Source organism: Emydura macquarii, unplaced genomic scaffold (assembly GCF_026122565.2).
Source record: "Emydura macquarii macquarii isolate MOO-44397 ecotype Brisbane River unplaced genomic scaffold, CSIRO-AGI_Emac_v2 contig_2473, whole genome shotgun sequence".
Taxonomy (NCBI): domain Eukaryota; kingdom Metazoa; phylum Chordata; order Testudines; family Chelidae; genus Emydura; species Emydura macquarii.
The window spans coordinates 5,690,563-5,708,460 of record NW_027132610.1 but is presented as its reverse complement, the minus strand read 5'-3'; the positions used below and the strand labels follow the sequence as shown (position 1 = coordinate 5,708,460).

The 17,898-nt window shown below is 42.1% G+C and overlaps 1 protein-coding gene across 3 annotated transcripts in view; it reads left to right on the top strand.

Moving 5' to 3' along the window:
* Positions 1-17,898, top strand: part of SACS (sacsin molecular chaperone) — a 118,616-nt gene that overhangs the window by 66,433 nt on the left and 34,285 nt on the right. For all 3 annotated transcript variants that reach the window (XM_067562873.1, XM_067562874.1, XM_067562872.1), the window contains 2 exons: positions 1,208-1,293; positions 5,196-5,307. In XM_067562873.1, the coding sequence (XP_067418974.1) occupies positions 1,208-1,293; positions 5,196-5,307 (198 nt within the window). The remainder of the gene's footprint in view (positions 1-1,207; positions 1,294-5,195; positions 5,308-17,898) is intronic.

Below are 17,898 nucleotides of genomic sequence, written 5' to 3'. Positions count from 1 at the left end.
TGTCCAGAAGCTTTATAAGGCAGTGATATGGAATTCTTTAAACACATTCTTTAAGAATTATTGGTAAGATGCGGCTGCTAGGCAAGAGTCCAGCTTTGTTTTCTTGATCTTACAAAACCTCTTCTCAGGATAGAAGCCTTCAAACTCTTCTGCCCCCTTGTCAGTTTACTTAATGTTGTAGCTGTCACTATTGTCTTATGGATATCGTATACTTCTTTATAATATAGAAAAGTGTCTGTTTACATCAGCTGGCTGTGCAGTTTCTTGTTCTTGGATTTTGTTTTATAGAGACATTCCTGAAGCTTTCAAGGTCCTTTAATGGTGATCTATTTTAAAAGTTATCTTTAGAAAAGAGAATTTATTTATATTTATTTTTCTCTGAGGATAGACACTATAATAGAGCAACTTATTCCCCATATAGTTGAGAATTCTGTAATTGTCTATTATTCTGTTCCTTTTTATATACATATGCACATTATTTCACAAACTGTTTAGAAAAGGAATAGTTATTAGAACACCAGGGAGAGCCTACTTTACATTTTAGGGAGTGATGCATGTTCCTTGCGGGAAGCAACAGCTTTAGAACTTTTGAGTTTTAAGACTGCAGCTTTGGTCACAGACCAGAGCATGAACTGAAGAATGTTGATGTTTTCTGATGTACATCTTCAGAAAACAACAATTGCACGTCATTAATTCACTTTTCTCTGAAGGATGGACTAGCTTTCAGTGTGAGTCAATACATTGACACTGCTTGTCAAAGACTTATATGATTTAGGTCTCTAGGTACATGATAGACTACCTTTCTCTGCCTTATACTATCATGATAGTTTAAAAAACATGTAGGATCCTCTTGGTTATACTGCCTAGATTTGAACATCTAATGGTGGAAGTAGGGTGTACTTGGGGTAAGACCTTGACACTGGAATTTTCTTACCCTACAGATATGAAGTGGGTAAGGCATGTTGACCTTCAGAGCAAGATATAAGAGCCTTCTGTTTTCCTATGCTTTTGTCTAAAAGGGTTAATTGTGCCACATACAAATGGTTTATATATGTGATGGGAGTTTTTTATGACATTGGCACCTGGCATTGAGTGAATTTAAAAAAATAATTTTGTGCAACCAAGTGATCACATAAGTATATAATAAATCTAAAATTAAATACAGTAATACAATAACCAATTGATTTTTTTCTTTTTGTGTCTTTAGGCCGTTTTGGCCAAACAACTCCACCACTTGTTGATTTTCTTAAAGACATTTTAAGAAGATATCCAGAAGGAGGACAAATTCTTAAGGTATAAAATAAATCATACTTATTATTGTTAAGTAGCTATGCACCACAGATTAAGGTTATTTTGAACATTGTACAGTGTATTGTATGTTTTCATTTCATGAGATTTTCATTCTGATATAAGTACGTATATCTTTCCATATTTTTCCATTTTGAGGTCAGTGTCAAGTGAGTCTTGTGCTTGTTTTTTAGTTTATGGTCAATTCTTTTTGCTCCTCACAAAATTTTGTATTTTGTAAAGAATACAAGCAAAAATAATAATAGTAATTATTATTATTAAGAAATTATTTCATGTTGATTACTGAAACCAAAAACATCAATAATGCATCTTACCTGAGGAGGTAATTTGAACATTTAAAATTTGCTTGTTACATAAATATTGTTTTCCATTGAATATTACAACAAATAAAATTGTAATATGAATAGAACTTATTTTAAATTACATTGATTTTCTTGAATACTGTATCTGAGTACAATAGAACCTCAAAGTTATGAACTAACTGGTCAAGCACACACCTCATTTGGAACTGGAAGTATGCAATCAGGCAGAGACCAGAAAAAAAAAAGCAAAAAGCAAATACAGTACAGTACTATGTTAATCGTAAACTACTTTAAAAAAAAAAAAAAAGGAAAAGTTTAGAAAAAAGATTTGAGAAACTAAGAAAACTGTTTCTGTGGTTTTTCATTTAAATTAAGATGGCTAAAAACTGCATTTTTCTTCTGCATAGTAAAGTTTCAAAGCTGCATTAATTCAGGCTTCAGTTGTAAACTTTTGAAAGAACAACCATAATGTTTTGTTCAGAATTATGAACATTTCAGAGTAAAATTGCTTGTCTCACTTCTCCATTGCATTGATATAATTTAAAGATTTATTACATTAATTTTTATTCTGAAATCTATGATATTCTCCAATTCCTTAATCCATCTCCTGTTTAACCACCTGTCTCTTTAATATATCATGACCGTACCATAAAGTAATGTTGTTTAGATTATAAACACTTTTAAGCACATCAGAGCAGTGATCGTGTCTCTATTTTTATTTGTAAAAAAAAACTAGCACAGTTTTGGAGCAATTCAAATAATAAGTCCATCATAGGAGCAGACAAACATTTCTCGTATAGAATTGAATTCCAGTAGCAAGATACATGGGTAGTTGTCACTGGATTTTTAAAAATGAAAATAGTGCTCATTAAAGTTGTTTTCATATTGTCAGCCCTGGGAGACTGTAGGTCTCTATCTCTCCAGGGGTCAGAGTATAAGGGAAAAAATGGTAGTGCTTGGCCTACATTACCAGACTTTTTGGGTATGTCAGATAAAATTATTAGCAGTGGAGCAACCAACCAGTTTTTTACTTACATTGTCATCATTAGGTATCAGATTTCCAACCCTGTTAAGAAGAATTGGGCAATTCATACTTGTGTTAGAGCTTCCCTCCCTCCTCCCCCCCTCAGATTTAGTAAGACATCACCACATTGGTGCACTTTTGGAAAGTTTTCTTCGCAATCATAAGGGCTAGAAACATATTTATGTATGTATATATGTTAAGTGAAAGCTTAAATTGTGAAAGAATTTGATAGGAACAATTGATAAGATGTGTAGGCCTTCCATTTTTGTAGCACACAGTGTCCCAGTAGTGCTCCTAGGAGGAAGCCCTGACAACCCAGTCACCGGCACTTTTTTTTTTGGCAGGGGTTAAATTCCAATATAAGAATCCCAGCTGTGAATATCTCTAAATTGAAGTTCTCAGGTGCCTCTGATCTGAGTTAGGTTCAGAAAGTCCTTGCCTAGTCTCAGAAGATTCGCTGCCCAGAAGCCAGGGCAGGAAGTTCTAGAGGTATAAGAGCTGCCCTGAGTGTGCTGATTTGTTTGACGTTTGCAGAGTGTTTAGGGGGTGCTGACAGAAACTTTGCTGATTTTTATTTTGATTTGAGTACTGGGAATTCTTTAAATATATAGTATTGAAATGAAACAAGCCAAAAAATGTAATGGTTTCTGAGGAAGTGCCTCAGAAGGAATGCAGGACTGTAACTATTCAAATAGATAATATAATTATTATTATAATAATGATGGTAGTAATGCTTGTAAGGACTTTGCATCTGACGAAGTGGGTTGCAGCCCACGAAAGCTTATGCCCACAGAAATTTGTTAGTCTTTAAGGTGCTACAGGACTCTCGCTGTTTTACTGTATACAGACTAACATGGCTACCCCTTTGGAATTTCGGTGATTTCTGTATCTTCTTGCACCATTGTTGATGATAATTATTATGGGAGCAACTAAGCATCACATGCAGAGATTCTGTTGATATATTACTATTTGTTGAACTGTGGTTATTTCTCTTCCTTCTCCATCTCTCTGACTATCTTTTAGCATGCACTTGATGTAATGTTGACATTAGCAAGAAGTAGTCTATGCTCTTTTTATTTAAGTTTGTCATTTGCACATATGTGGAACTGATGGGTTGTTAGAATGAAAAGTAAAGAGATTATCTAATACCTAACTTTCTTCAAGACTATGGTAAACATTGGTTGTCAAACTTATTTTACTGTCAGTTCTTTATTAGACTTGAACTTAATACTAAATGTCTGTCAGTCTTTATAAATGCTCATAAATAAAAATGTGCATTTGAGAGAGCAAATCTGATACCTATTGTATATTTGAATTGTGAAACTATATCTCTGTTTTTATGAACCCTGTTCATACGTTGAGATAGTGACTACAGCTAATAGCTCTTCAATTAAGCATGGTTACACCCTAACTTAATTATAGAAAAGAACCTTTTAGGCCTAAAAAATAAACTTGAAGAATGGATCTTTTGGAGCCTAGAAATGTATTTAGCGGTCCAGTTAAAATAATGTAGTATCTAAGGCCCGGATCCTGCAAACACTGAAACGTGCTAAACTTTACTACTATAAGTTAGTCCCATTTACAATTAAGTATGTACATGAGTGTTTGCAGAATTAGGTCCTAATATACTGATACTCATACTGTTAGAATTTTTCTGTCTATTTCTATTACTGATGCTCATTGACTATATTGTCCTTTATAATAATCCTTCTTCTGCTCTGACTAATTTAACAGTGCTAATTATCACTTCCATAGAATCCTAGATTGCATGAAAAGGTGTTTTTTTTTTAATTGTTAAAATCAGGTATGTAAATAGAAACATAGTCCTAATCACATATGGTAGAAAACAAAATATAGAAAAATAAAAATTACATTAATGATGTTAGGGTGGTGGTGCAGGTCTAGGGAAAGGAGGTGCCTCAGGGTTCTAGGGATCACCCCTTTTTATGTCCTTCCCTATCTCCTTCATCCCTCAATTATTATGACTGCTCATATGTTGAAAAGCAAGCTGGATGCTGCGCCCTTCAAAGACAGTAGTTGCCACACTCAACTAAGTTAGAGAGAGGGGCTGCTGCAGAGTAGTACAAGGGGCTCCATACCTCCGACATCCCCCAACCCAGGGCTCAACACAATGCCCTTGCATTGCTTCTTGCTTGATTCTAGTCTGAAAATTACTGTGTAATCTTAATCCTTGATTGCTGATTCTCCTTCATCATATGTTGCATCATTGCATCATTGCTTGATTGCTGTGTTAATCCAATTTGTGATTTTAATAAGGTTAAATTTTATAATTTACATTTTAAAAATTTTGTTTGATTATGATAGTTGCCCTCTAAAACAATTTTGTAATTAATGTTTTAGTGAACATTCTCCTGTAATAAAATGCAGACATGGCTATTTTAATTTAAGGAAATTGGAGAAAATAACACTTATTGAAAATGTATTGAAACATTTGACCTATAATTTTTTCTACATTCAAGTTTGGAAGCCATGAGTATAATATTAAAGTTAGGGTTAAGCATAAAATTATTGTAATAACTTGGAGGTTATTTTGCTGTCAGGAACTGATCCAGAATGCAGAAGATGCTGGTGCCACAGAAGTTAGGTTTTTGTATGATGAGACTCAATATGGAACAGAATCTCTCTGGTCAAAGGACATGGCACAATACCAGGGTAAGTGTGTATATATATATATATATATTATATTTATATATATATTTCTATTATATATTTATATTTTAGCTCATGTTCTTCAGTATGTGTATGTGAGTCCAGTGGTTCAGTAGTCTGCCATTTATGCTCATTGGGGCACCAGTTGAATCCATGCACTCAAGAGCAGAATTTCACCCTTATGGATAAATATTCAAATTTGTGTACTGCAGGTACTCTGCACAAATCCAATGGTTAAGTGTGCCAATAACCAATCTGCATACACAAATTAAGCCTACCAGTAACCTACAATCTTAGTGCTTTAAGTTTAGGTATCTCAGGAAGAGTTAGTGATAAGTATTTGAGTGGGAGTCATTTACGGGCAATTCCAACATGTTGAAAGAAGTGATAATATTGGTAAATTATTGATTGGTACCTTTCCAGCACCCCAACATAGTAGTAGGAGGCATTGGGTTGAAAACGACAACACTCTTAATTAAATCCAGGACATGCTAGTACTTACTTAAAAAAAAAAAAAAAAGTGCGGGGGAGAGGGAGCAACCTTTTCAGTTAACTGTAAAAGCTACCTCTATTGAAACTACAACAAGCTTGATTTCATAATGTGAAAGTTAGAGGTGATAGACTTCTGACAGACTGAGGCCCAGTGTTTTTCTTTGGGTTAGGTAGGGTCGGAGGATAGCATTTGAGGTTAAAAAAGAAAAAGAGAACCATGAAGGAGATTGTCTGGTAGGTGAGCAAAAGGGAGGACTAGAGAAGGAGTGTTATGTGAGTGACAAGTTGGAGGAATTGTACTGTAACTTATTATATTTGTTTGTATGTATCTGTTTTTCTTGCCCTTAGATTGTACATAATTTAGGGCATGGCCTTCTATTTTTGTACAGTCCTAGCATTATGGGGCCCCATCCAATGTCTTTAAGTACTCATAGAATACAAGTAATAATAAAATAATAGAACATTATAGATTTAAAGTTGGAATCTGAGAATAACTTGCAGGTTGGGTCTCATTCTTACCTGGGGAAAGCTAGACTCCATACCTTAGATGTCAAAAGGGCTTTTTGTTCTTCGAGTGCTTGCTCATGTCTGTTCCACTATAGATGTGTGCACGCCTCTGTGCACAGTTACCCAGAACTTTTTTCCCTTTAGCAGATACCTTAAGGCCGGCTCTAGCACCCCCTGGACCCCCGCGCACATGCCGCGGTATATGAGGCGCTGATGGCCCTACGCCCCCTCAATTCCGTCTTTCCGCCCGTCACGGTTGCAGGAACTAGCCTTGTTCTCAGCAAGTACTGTTCCCTTTGTTTGGACTTTTTTGATATTCTAAGTCAGTTTTAGTTAGTTAAGTAGTTGTTAAATGTTGTTAAGAGTAGTTAGAGATAAGGCAAGTCCCTGTGGGGACTTCAAGTGGCTGGGCCATGCCCCGGTCACCGGGATTCAAGCCGTGTGCCTCCTGCGGGAAGGCCTTGCCACTCAGCGACCCCCATGACTGCTGCCTTAAGTGCTTCGGGGAAGCCCACAGAAAAAAAAAAAGGGCAAGATCTGCAGGGATTTCAAACCGAGGACTCAAAAGAACCGAGAAATCCAGTTGAAAGCCCTGTTAATGGCGGCAGTGCTCTGCCTGGCATCCGAGCAAACCCACTCCACCTTGGTACTGAGCATGACCTTGGTACAGAGTGCACCATCAGCACCGCCCTCGACTCAGCACCGCGCAACATCGCCGGCACCGAAGAGAAAGAAGCAGCATGCAGAGCGCGGACACTACCCTGCACCGTCGGTACGGTCAGGGTTGAGTACGAAGATGCACCGGACCCAGCCCGTCGAGTCTTCTCTGGTGCTTGCATCTCTGGTCAGGGAGCCTCCCCTGACTCCTGGGAGTGGGAGAGTGCCCCTGTCGATGCCGTCAACACCGAGGGAGAAGGGAAAACCCGCGTTGGGTCCCGCTGAACGGCGGTGGAGTTCCCCCAGTAGTTGCACCAGGTTGGCGTAGTCAAGCCGACCTGCTCCAGCAGAGGACGTGGAGTCTCCCTCTTGGCACATACATCGATCCCTGGCACCGGAGGCAGTGCATGCCAAGAGGCGGTACCAGTCAAGGTCTGCCAGATGGTGCTCAGACAGCTCCCATTCCAGATTCCTGGCACCGAGGAGTTCGCCTGCACTGAGACGGCAGGGAACCTGGTCGTCGGAGGAAGAGCTGGCAACGCACAGTCCGCAATGCAGAACCAGGTCGCTGAAGTCTGGTTCGGCACCGAGGAGTTCGGAGCGGCGCAAACCTCGGTCACTGAAGATGTCTGCAGGGCCGCAAGGCAAGTGGCAGCAGAAATCATCGGTACCAAGATGACGCTCCGGTACCTCTAGCTCTTCGGAGTACACCCCCGTTCATTGGCACCGCTCGCAGCGACGGAGGCAGTCCTCATCGTCCTCCAGTTTGGAGGCATCGGGAGGGTGGTCCCCAGCATGGAAGGGTGCCTGGGATCGAGGATGTACACAGCACTGCCGGTTCAGGGCCTCCAATTATGATGATGACTCCGGCTCGATCGATGACTGTCCCCCCTGGGAGACCCCATGTCCCCACAAAGCGTCACAGCCTGTGGCGCAGTCAGCCCTGGGTTGGCCCCAGGGACAATGGTTGCAACAATGGCCTTATTGGGCCCCATGGAGTATCCAGGTGGGACCAGGGCCCCAATCCATTATGTCACCGGGGGTGCAGTCCATGCCTCTGGCACAGGAGAAGGCCCATAGACACCACTCCTCAGACAAGGAGACAGACCCCGTAGAGGGATCCTTAGTGGGTGCAATCCTTCACCAGGAGGGGGAGCACCCGCAGGACGCACCTCGGCAGTCCTCTTCCTCCTCACCTGACAAGGCGGTCTCCGGAGACCACTCGGTGCCACTGGAGGATTTCAGGGCGCACCAGGAGCTGCTCAAGAGGGTGGCCTCCAACTTGGGGCTGGAGGTGAAGGAGTTGAAAGAGGCCGAAGATAGCCTCTTTAATGGGCTGACGGCAGCTGCCCCAGCGAGAGTAGCCCTCCCAGTCCATGAAAGGGTCCTTAAGATTGTAAAGGCCCTGTGGCAAACCCCTTCTTCGGTCGCCCCTACGTCAAAGGTGGCCGAGAAAAAATATTATGTCCTGATCGAGGGGTTTGAGTATTTGTTCACTCACTCTGCCCCAGGAACCCTTGTAGTAGATGCGGCTAACCAGCGAGACAGGCAAGGTCAGCCAGGGTCAACTCCCAAGAACAAGGACAATAAGAAGCTAGACTTGTGTGGGAGAAAGATTTATTCCACAGCAAGTCTGAAGTTCAAGATTGCCAACCATCAGGCCCTCTTGGGCAGATATAATTTCAACCTGTCAATATGTCCATTCCACAACCCTCTTCCCCCCCCCCCCGTCCCCCCCCCCGTCCCCGCTGCCGGAATTGGCAGAAAGAAGAGACTGAGGGGGTATAGGGCCGGCAGTGCTGTTGTACTTATAAAATAAACAGCAGGATCTTATTCAGGGGATAAGGCATTATGCCACATTTATTATGAATACAAAAAAGAGAAACATTTCAAAAGAAAACAATTGCCTAAAACACACTCTCTCTCACTCACTCACTCACTCACTCACTCACACTCACACACACACACACACACACACACACACAGAGTTCTGCAAAAGGGATATAATTGCCAGTCCCTTGTTGCCCGCACAGAATCACTGGCCAGGTAATTCAGGCACGAGACTGGAGCCAGGCCTTTGTCGGTCGCGACACAATGCTCCTTGGGGTATGCAGAACGAGCCCAAAGTCCAGGTTTCTTCTTCCCATTTTATATTAATCCATCCCCATTTGGGTCTATGGATCTTGTCATGTCAGATAGCCTCCTTGTTTGATGTAATCATCAATTACGTTTGCAGTTCTAAGTGTGACAGCTTTCTCATCATTCCTTCATTCCTGTTTCACACTTTGTCTTTGGGTGTTACTCCTTTGTCTTCTGGGGTTATCAGATCTTCGGCTATCTAGGTTGTAAAAGTTCTTAAAACAAAGACATCTCATCTCCTCTCCCTCCTGCCTTCAAGACTGAGAGCATTGCCTCAGCAATTATCTTCTTGCCGTCTTATCTCAACACTTAACACTGCATTCATTCCTCATTCATACTTACTAAAAATCATTACATTAAATTCCATTTAATTGATAACATTCTTATCTTTATCTTATTCACTAAGTTAATAAAATCCTTATACCTACACCAATTTTACTAACACCATTTTACTAAAAAAGAAAGTACAAGAAATCTTATTTGTCCCCTCATTGCCCTATGGTTTACACATCAACCACATTCCTGATAGATACTCATTGGGCATTTCACTGCACTTGTAAAGTATTACAATCAGATTTCAGGATGTTCCCAAACATTCACTCAGGGATGTAACAGACAACAGGGCTCCAATGTGTCATAATGTTAAATCACAGAATGTTTAGGCAGGATGTTCTTACTTCAGTTGATTATCATAGTGGAGCCTGGGGTGGCATGAACAAACAATCAATTTGTCTGAAACATCCTTATCTTAATGTCTAGTTTTTATTCTCTTTCTCAGTGTCAGGATTAATCCTTAAGCTTCACATAGTATCATGGTTCAGGCCTATCTTACAGTATCCCAGCGCAGGGGCCTGCTGGGGCCTACAGTGCCTCACATACCGCAGCATGTGCGCGGGGTTTCACGGGGCGCCGGAGCTGGCCCTACGGGATCTGCTAAGGGGAAAAAAGTTCCGGGTAACCGTGCACAGAGACGTGCACACACCTATAGTGGAATGGACATGAGCAACACATCTCGAAGAACTTCAGTTACTGGTACGTAACCTTGTTTTTTTTATTTAGATAGCACTGGTTCACTTAGGAAATTACCTAGACTTTTTAAGCTTTGGGGATTGTTTTAAAGGGCATGCCATTTCCATACAATGTCTCTTAAAGTGGATTAGTCTGAGCATTGGGATGTTATACATTAGCTAGTGTGAAAATACTTGAGAGTATTGGGGTTTATTTTGCAATATTGTGAAGCTTGCATATTAGCACAGGTTCTATGTCTAGTGCAGAGTGCTAAAATTACATAAATACTGTGCCTCCATAATGTTTTTAACTTAGGAACCCTAGAGGGCTGTTCATATATTTATGCAGCACCATTCTGTCAATTTGGCATCTATACCTCATTCTCAGAAAGCTGTTCTAGTGTTCTTGTTTTAAAAAGAACTTCTCAATTCCCTTTTCTGAGGATTGTAGCACTCACTATAATCCTGCCAGTGGGAATATACAGATATAAGCAGGGGAATGTTTTCTGTTTTTCGCCCACTTTAACATTTCCAATCTGCCCAGTGGAGCTCAGGGAACGATTCTGCCCCTCCGCCCGAGCCAGTACTCTACTCAGGACAGTGTTCTTTTTAGAGTGCCCATGATGATTCGTTCTCCTGGTTCCTTCTCTTGGTAACAGTAGCTCCTTCAGCTCACTAATGATATTCATTCCTAGAATCCTGGGACTCCTTTTCCCATATGACCGCCTTCAGAGACTTTGTCTGTCAAGATGAAGATGCATTTTCTTGCAGTGTCTGGCCCATGTACACTATGTCTGTTTCCAGGCATCCCACCACTGGGATTACCAATCCATTAACTGCTGTTAGACGTACAAACCGTGTGCTGTGCATAGTCAGCTCCTTGTCCTTCAAATATTTTTGAAAATACAATGAGCCAGTATCTATCAAACATCTGATCTTCCCTCCTTCTTTACATAGTTCAACAGTTAGACAGTCTCCAAATGCTCGCTCACAAAAGCCACTAGATATGCTGGCACTGTCCATGTTCCTTTCAACACTGTATGCAGACTGATTTTGCACCATGGACAGGCCTAGGAATCCTTCTGGCACTCATTGGCCTTCTGTAGATGGGCCACTCACTCCTGGTGCCCCTTTGGTTTCGAGTGCCTGGGACTATGTTCTCCTTCTCAGTGGACATTCTCGGCTAGTTTGCCCTGGCCTTTCACAATTATAACAAATGTTCCTTCTCAGCTCATCCTTCATTGGGGATCTTCGGGTTCCCAGGGTGCTTGGATACTTTGGCATACTAATGGGGATTTTTTCTTTCATCACCTTGGTCATCACTTTCAGCATCTCTTCATGTTGGCCCATCAGTTTTTGGACAGCTTCACTTAAACTTTCCAATGTTAACTGTGTTTGGGGCAGAGCCTTTTCTCCAGCAGTTGCATTCACTAGGCCAGTGGTTCTCCCAATTTATTTGGTGGCTTCAGAGTGTGGCCACAAACTTTTGCTGGTGGCCGCATTGACAATTTTTCCTAATATACTCAGTTAACATTAGGAAAATAAAATAAATATGCACATATACCTGTCCAAATAATAAGTCCTGGGTTTTGATGTGTCAGTTGTGTGGCTCAGAATATTAGCAAAAGTTCAGGAGCTCTTTGAATGGCAAGGCTGCCTCACTTGCCCCACTCACCTTTCAGGTGAGAAAGGTGAGTGGGATGCATGAAGAACTGCAGCTCCTGCCAGATGGCTGGAGGGAGTTACATGTTCTTTCCTGCAGAGCAGCCAATCTGGCTACATGTGCAGCAACTGCCCTGAGCCACCTGGCAGGAGTCAGGGAAGGGGCTGCTTTGTGGGGGGAAGAACTGCAGCTTAGGGAGGGGGCTGCTGGAGGTCACTTGCACGGTTGCAGGGAGGGGGGGATGAGTGGGTGAATGCAAGGACCCTGGAGGCAATCGAGCGGCTGGCAGGGAGGGAGGGAGGAAAGTGGGGTGGGTGCCAGAAAGACAGGGAGGGAAGAGGGTGGAAGTCAAGACTCAGAGGCATTGGCCGGGGAGGAGGGGGGATGTGAATGGATGAGGCAATTGAGTGGCTGGTGGGGAGGGAAGGGGGTGGAATTCGGGACCCCAGGCATTGGTGGACAGCCAGTGGTTGGCAGGGAGGGGTGCAGACCCCAAGGGAGACATGAGGGGGAGTCATTTACCTTGGCACTGCAGTCCAGCAGTGGAAGGTGCTTCTGGGAGCCAAGGATCCAGAATGTAGTTGCGACTGAAGATTTAAACCGAGCCCAACCAGACCGTTCATCACGTTGTTTGTCACGTTTTGTTACATAATGGTAGGGCCCAAACAGACGTGGAGGGTGGGAATGGAGTTCACCACCTGAGATTCTCAACTGGCCTATGGCACATACCACCTGAAGGGTGACGGGGAAGATGAGAGAGGGTACTACCAAGGAAATTGGCATACGATTGATTGTATGAGGCTGTGGAATGGGAGAGTGGGCTCGGTCCAAAGAGCAAAGAGGTACTGTTGGGATAGAATCCCATGGAGGTGGGCGGAGATTCGCCCAGAAGGGCGACGCAGAGGGTGTGGTGGAGATGAACCCCCACAAAGGTGGGGGACATACAGTTAGTGACAACAGAGATACAGGCGAACTTTTGGGCAAAAGGGCTGGTGGTGGATAGATCGCTTGACAAAGTGGTCGAGAGATTAAAGGGGTAAAACTTTCATCGAAAGGGGACACTGCCACGCAGTGCCATGGGGGCCGAACAGACAACACATTTATATTTTGGGGGCACTTCGGTAAGATTTCCAGCGAGGACCTCCTGCCATACAAAGGCTTCCTCCCAGGCTTGGAGGGGATTTTTACGGAGGACTTGAACTAGCTACGCAACTGGAACGATTTTCTGTAAAACAAAATAAACATACACGGTTCAGATGCTCCCGTGCGGAGCGCAGATTACGAACTAACATTGAGCCAGTTATGGTGGGCCAGTAGGGTAGCAGGTGTATTACCCAGCTGAACCAGATAAGAGTTGGGGTACTTTCCGGAGTGTAGAATTTTTTCGGGAATAGGGTTACGGGAGGCAGTGGCGTTAGACTCGAGAACCCACACTTTTTGCCCTGGGGCGAACGCCGGCTTCCATGGGTTTCGAGGCAAGAGGGCCAGGTGAGGCCAGCGTGACTAGGCTTGGTTTATCGCTATGAGAATTTTGGGGAGGTGGCGTTTCCACCCTTTGTAATCCCCGCCTTCTGTGGTAGACCGAAGGAGGAATTTGAGGGTTCCGATTTTGCGTTTTACAACCCCATTGCTTTTGGGATGGTATTTGAGGTGTATGTGGAGGGAGGCCCCCAGGATAAGATTACGGCCTCAATAACTTTTCCGGTGAATGGGGGTCCGCCGTCAGTAAGAACCTCTTGAGGGAGCCCCCAGGTTGCGTCAAGGGACATGAGGGCGGAGGCTACGACCTTGGCGGTGGAGGTTTTTAATGGCTGGCATGATACCTGGCGTGTCCCGAGGTCCACGACAACGATGCACTTAGGGTGAGACTTAGACCCGGGGAGGGTCTGTTAAGGTTAACCTGCCAGGAAGGGCCCGGAGAAAAAAAGCTCGGGGTGGAAAGCCCCGGATTCGTGGCGTGGCTTATTCATGGCTCGAGCCTGGTTACAATTAAAACATATTTATTAAATTCAAGGTACATGCAAGCTTTAAATTTTTTAGTTCTTAAAATACGCTTTATTTCAGGTTTATCTCCTTGAGAGACACATTGAACTATTTTTATTTGCTTAATAGCTTTCCGGTAATCAATTACCATTTTTTACTTTTTCAGGTTTTTATCTTGGCCTGGTTTTGGTATTCCCCAGGCTGGTGACAAGAAGGAGAGCTGCTTATCAGGGAAATTTTTCCTTTTACTTACAGTTTTTAAAAACAGCTGTTTTGTAGGAATCTTTTTTATTTGCCAATTCTTTACATTAGGTTTTAATTACGGCTCATACTGGTTACTTGAGACTATTTTTACTACTAAAGCTTTTATAACCTGATGCTTTAACTCTAGTTTTCTTATAACATCTTATCTTAAAAGGAACACTTTCTCCCAGAACAGCTTTAACTGTTTCCACTCCTCCAGATTCTTTTCTGACTTTACAATTTACCATTTGAACTTGCTGGGCTTGGTATAACTCTTGTACTTAAAATTTTCTTTTTTGGTTTTATGTGGGGCACTTTTTCCGAAATTACTGAAATTTGTGCCCCTGTATTCAATAAAAACGGAATTGTTTTTTCTGTTTTATTTTCCCCTATTTTCTTAAATCTTTAAAGGGGTTGGACTTGGCCAAATGACACGTGGCCCCTACTAATCGTAACTTGCTTTATTTGAATGGGTTGACCACAGTTGAGAAGACACTTGTACCTAACAGTTTCTGTTGCAACGAGAAAGTGTTAGGTTGGTGTTTCTTAGGTCAGAATTTTGTATCCTGGCATATTAAAATTAATACAATAAATAGCACAGTTTAATTTACAAACAACATTTTCTTTTTAATAGTTTATAGCCAAATAAAGAGAATACATTACTTTCAACTAATTATACCTAAATTTAGGCACTTGAAATTTAAAATTACATTTTTTTATCGCTATAATACTACAAAACACTTATTTTCAGGACTTTTTTCTTCTAAATCATTAATTTGGATTGCTTTTAATTTTTTTTTTTTTTTTTGCTACCTGATAGAAGATGTTTTTTATACATGTTACACTACTTCTTAATTTTTGTTTGCGCTCCATGCAGTACCTCCCAATACTGTACAGAACAACGTTAGTAACAAGACAAACGACACAAAACAAAACACAAAATACAAATCCATGGCCTTGTTTTTCAGCTGTTTCACTGGTACCAGTTTTTTTTCCCTGCAGTTCTGAAAGATAAAAAAAAACTTTTCTACCCCCTTTTGGGGTGGCACATTATTACTTAAACTACTTTTTCTTTTACAAATTTTCGTTCTGCTTGTAGACAAACAAATTCATTACCCTCATATTTTCCTATGTTTTTGTTTTATAGGCAAGGATTTTAAATTCCTCCCCTATAGATGAGCTTTTGATTTGTTTTTTCTTAAACATGTTGGATTTTTAATGTGATTGCCAATAAAAACTTAGTAAATAGTTTCAATAGAAAAAATATCAACACTATAATAACATTAATATTATTTTTTACTTAATAAAACAATATCAATAATATAACACTAGGAAAACAACAGTAATACCATATTAATAGTGCAATTAAAGAAACATGTTTCAACTGATACTTTCATTCACACTTACACACACTGACAGGCATACACAGACAGTGACAGATAAGCAAACCGGCGTCTTGCAGATGTTAGACCCAAACCGTTCTGATTTCTGACCCTTGAATTAAGTGGATCAGAGTTTCCTTTGGCAGCAATTTTTTAATGAATGCCAGCCAGTGATGCCACATAGCATGGCCAAAAGCCTGTCTATTTTTTTTCATATTTTTAGCATAGGGACATTTCTTCTTTTCCAGTGCCCCCACTCTGTCTTTGGGGATCCTGTTCATGACGCCATGTTCCGACAGGTTAATGATCCCCGAGGGTCAATAATGAGTCGATTAATGACTAAATGAATTGTATTATAAAACAGGAATAATATAGATTTTTAACTATTTCTAGACTAATACAGTAGAATATGAAACAGACAATTACTATACAATATAAACTGAATTTGAACTGACAGTTAACTGCAAGACACAGAATGATTTTAAACAGACAGTTAACTGCCAGGTACAAACTAATTTTAAAAAGACAACAAACAGTTAACTGCAAGTTACAGACTGATAGGGAGACATGTAAACAGACAGCTAGTTGCAGAACACAGACTGATACGGAGGAAGGAATGTAAAGCTGCAACACAGACTGACAGTTAACTCCTTACCATCCAGGCAAGAAAGACACACAGCATAATAAACGTAAAAACTCGAATTCGGACGGCTAACAGACGATTCGCGCTCGGGGGGGGGGAGAGGGGGGACACAGGAGAGGGAGAGTCCGGACCAGGTGATCAGGCTGGTAGTTCAGGAAGACTCTCAGCAGGGGCTAGGGTAAGACCCCTTTTTATGGGCTTCATGCCAGCACCAGATTGGCCAGGGGATACGTGCAATAGGTTTCGTTTCCTAGTTGATGTTAAGTTTCATTTCCCATATAATGGTCAGTTAAGTTTCGTTTCCCATATATGACGTGGGAGCCGAAGGCACAGCCGATCGCGTAGGCGTACTCTAATAAGGTCAGATCGTGAGTTGACTGTTAGCACCGAATGGGTGGGGGATGGGGCCGAGGGGTGGTCATGGCAGTATTGGTGCAGCGACAAGATTCCAATATGTACCTTGTCTTCATACACGTCTAGGAGTTAAGATACCTTTTCCACATCTTTCTTGTCTGCCGTTGCCTTGAACTTTACTGTGTCCTTGGCCTGGCCCTTAAGGTGTTACTCTATGAAGTCCACACAGTCTTTTTCAGGTACTCTTAGCACATGCATAGCCGCCTTCACATACTTGATCCACTCCTCTACCGTAATGTCTCCTGGTCTAGTTGGGAAACCACTGAACTCTGTGACCTTCTGCTCCCATGGGACATAAATAGTAGGGGGTTTCTTAGCTTCCACTGTCTTTTGGTCTTTTACTGCCTTAGCCAGGGATAAGGCTTCTCTCTGTTTGGATCTAGCTTGTTGTAATGCTTCAGGTTGATGTGAAAATTTGCACTGAAGTTCAGTAAACTGGGCCCGTAGTTTTTCAGTTCCAGCCATGGCAGGGTTCTTGACCAGGCCTGACTTTGCTACCACAACTCAACCAGTAAACCAATGGGGTGGATCCTATGGATAGGATCCTGTTCGTGATGTCAATTATATAATCCGGGTAATGGTCCCGCTATTGTGGGAAATTTCCTGGTGTATACATTACCCCAGTGGCATTGGCTAGCGAAAGGATCTGAGTCCTCACTCCCACTCCCTTTACCCAGAGGCCTGCCTGACTTCAAGGACTCCCCTTCTACTTTACCATGTAGCAAAGTCCTTGTAACCCTGATAAGGCTGGGCCCAGGATTCCTGGGGGGCTCAACCCCCAATATTGTCGTGGTCACTTAGGACAGAGGCTAGGGTGTCCCCACTCCGGGATACTCTTTCCGCACTGGACACCTCCCTGACCCAATAATCATTACAGATAGTTCAAATCAAATACAATTTATTAAACGGCAATCAATTAAAAGAAATAAGGAAATAATGGGAAAGGTTAAAGGCAAATACCTAACAACGTCCTGTGGGTATGGGGACTCCACACACACTGTCTCTGGAATGCAAGGATAGTTCACAGTCTGTTCTTCACACGTCCCAGGCCTTCTGCCCAGGCCCTGACTGTGCTGCAGGGATGCAGCAGGTCAGACACTTGCTCTGGAGGTGGCCACCTGCCCTCAGGTCCATTTTTGCTTAGAACTCCTCACCCACAGTCCTCTAGTGGGGCACACTACTTGCTGACCTTCCATAAGTAGGAATGCACAGAGACCCTTGAAGAAAGAGGGATTACTACTAGTAACTGTTGTTTGAGAGTTGTGTCTGTGCATTGACCCACCTACCTTTCTGCTGCCTTAGAATTCTTTGTATTTCAGGACTGTGTGGGTTTGGGAAAAGGAACTGTGGTGGACTGGGGGACATGCTCCCTTATATTAAAAGGTAATTAACCATTGGAACTGTTTACCTAGAGTTGTGGTAGATTATCAATCATTGGCAATTTTAAAATCAAGACTAGATGTT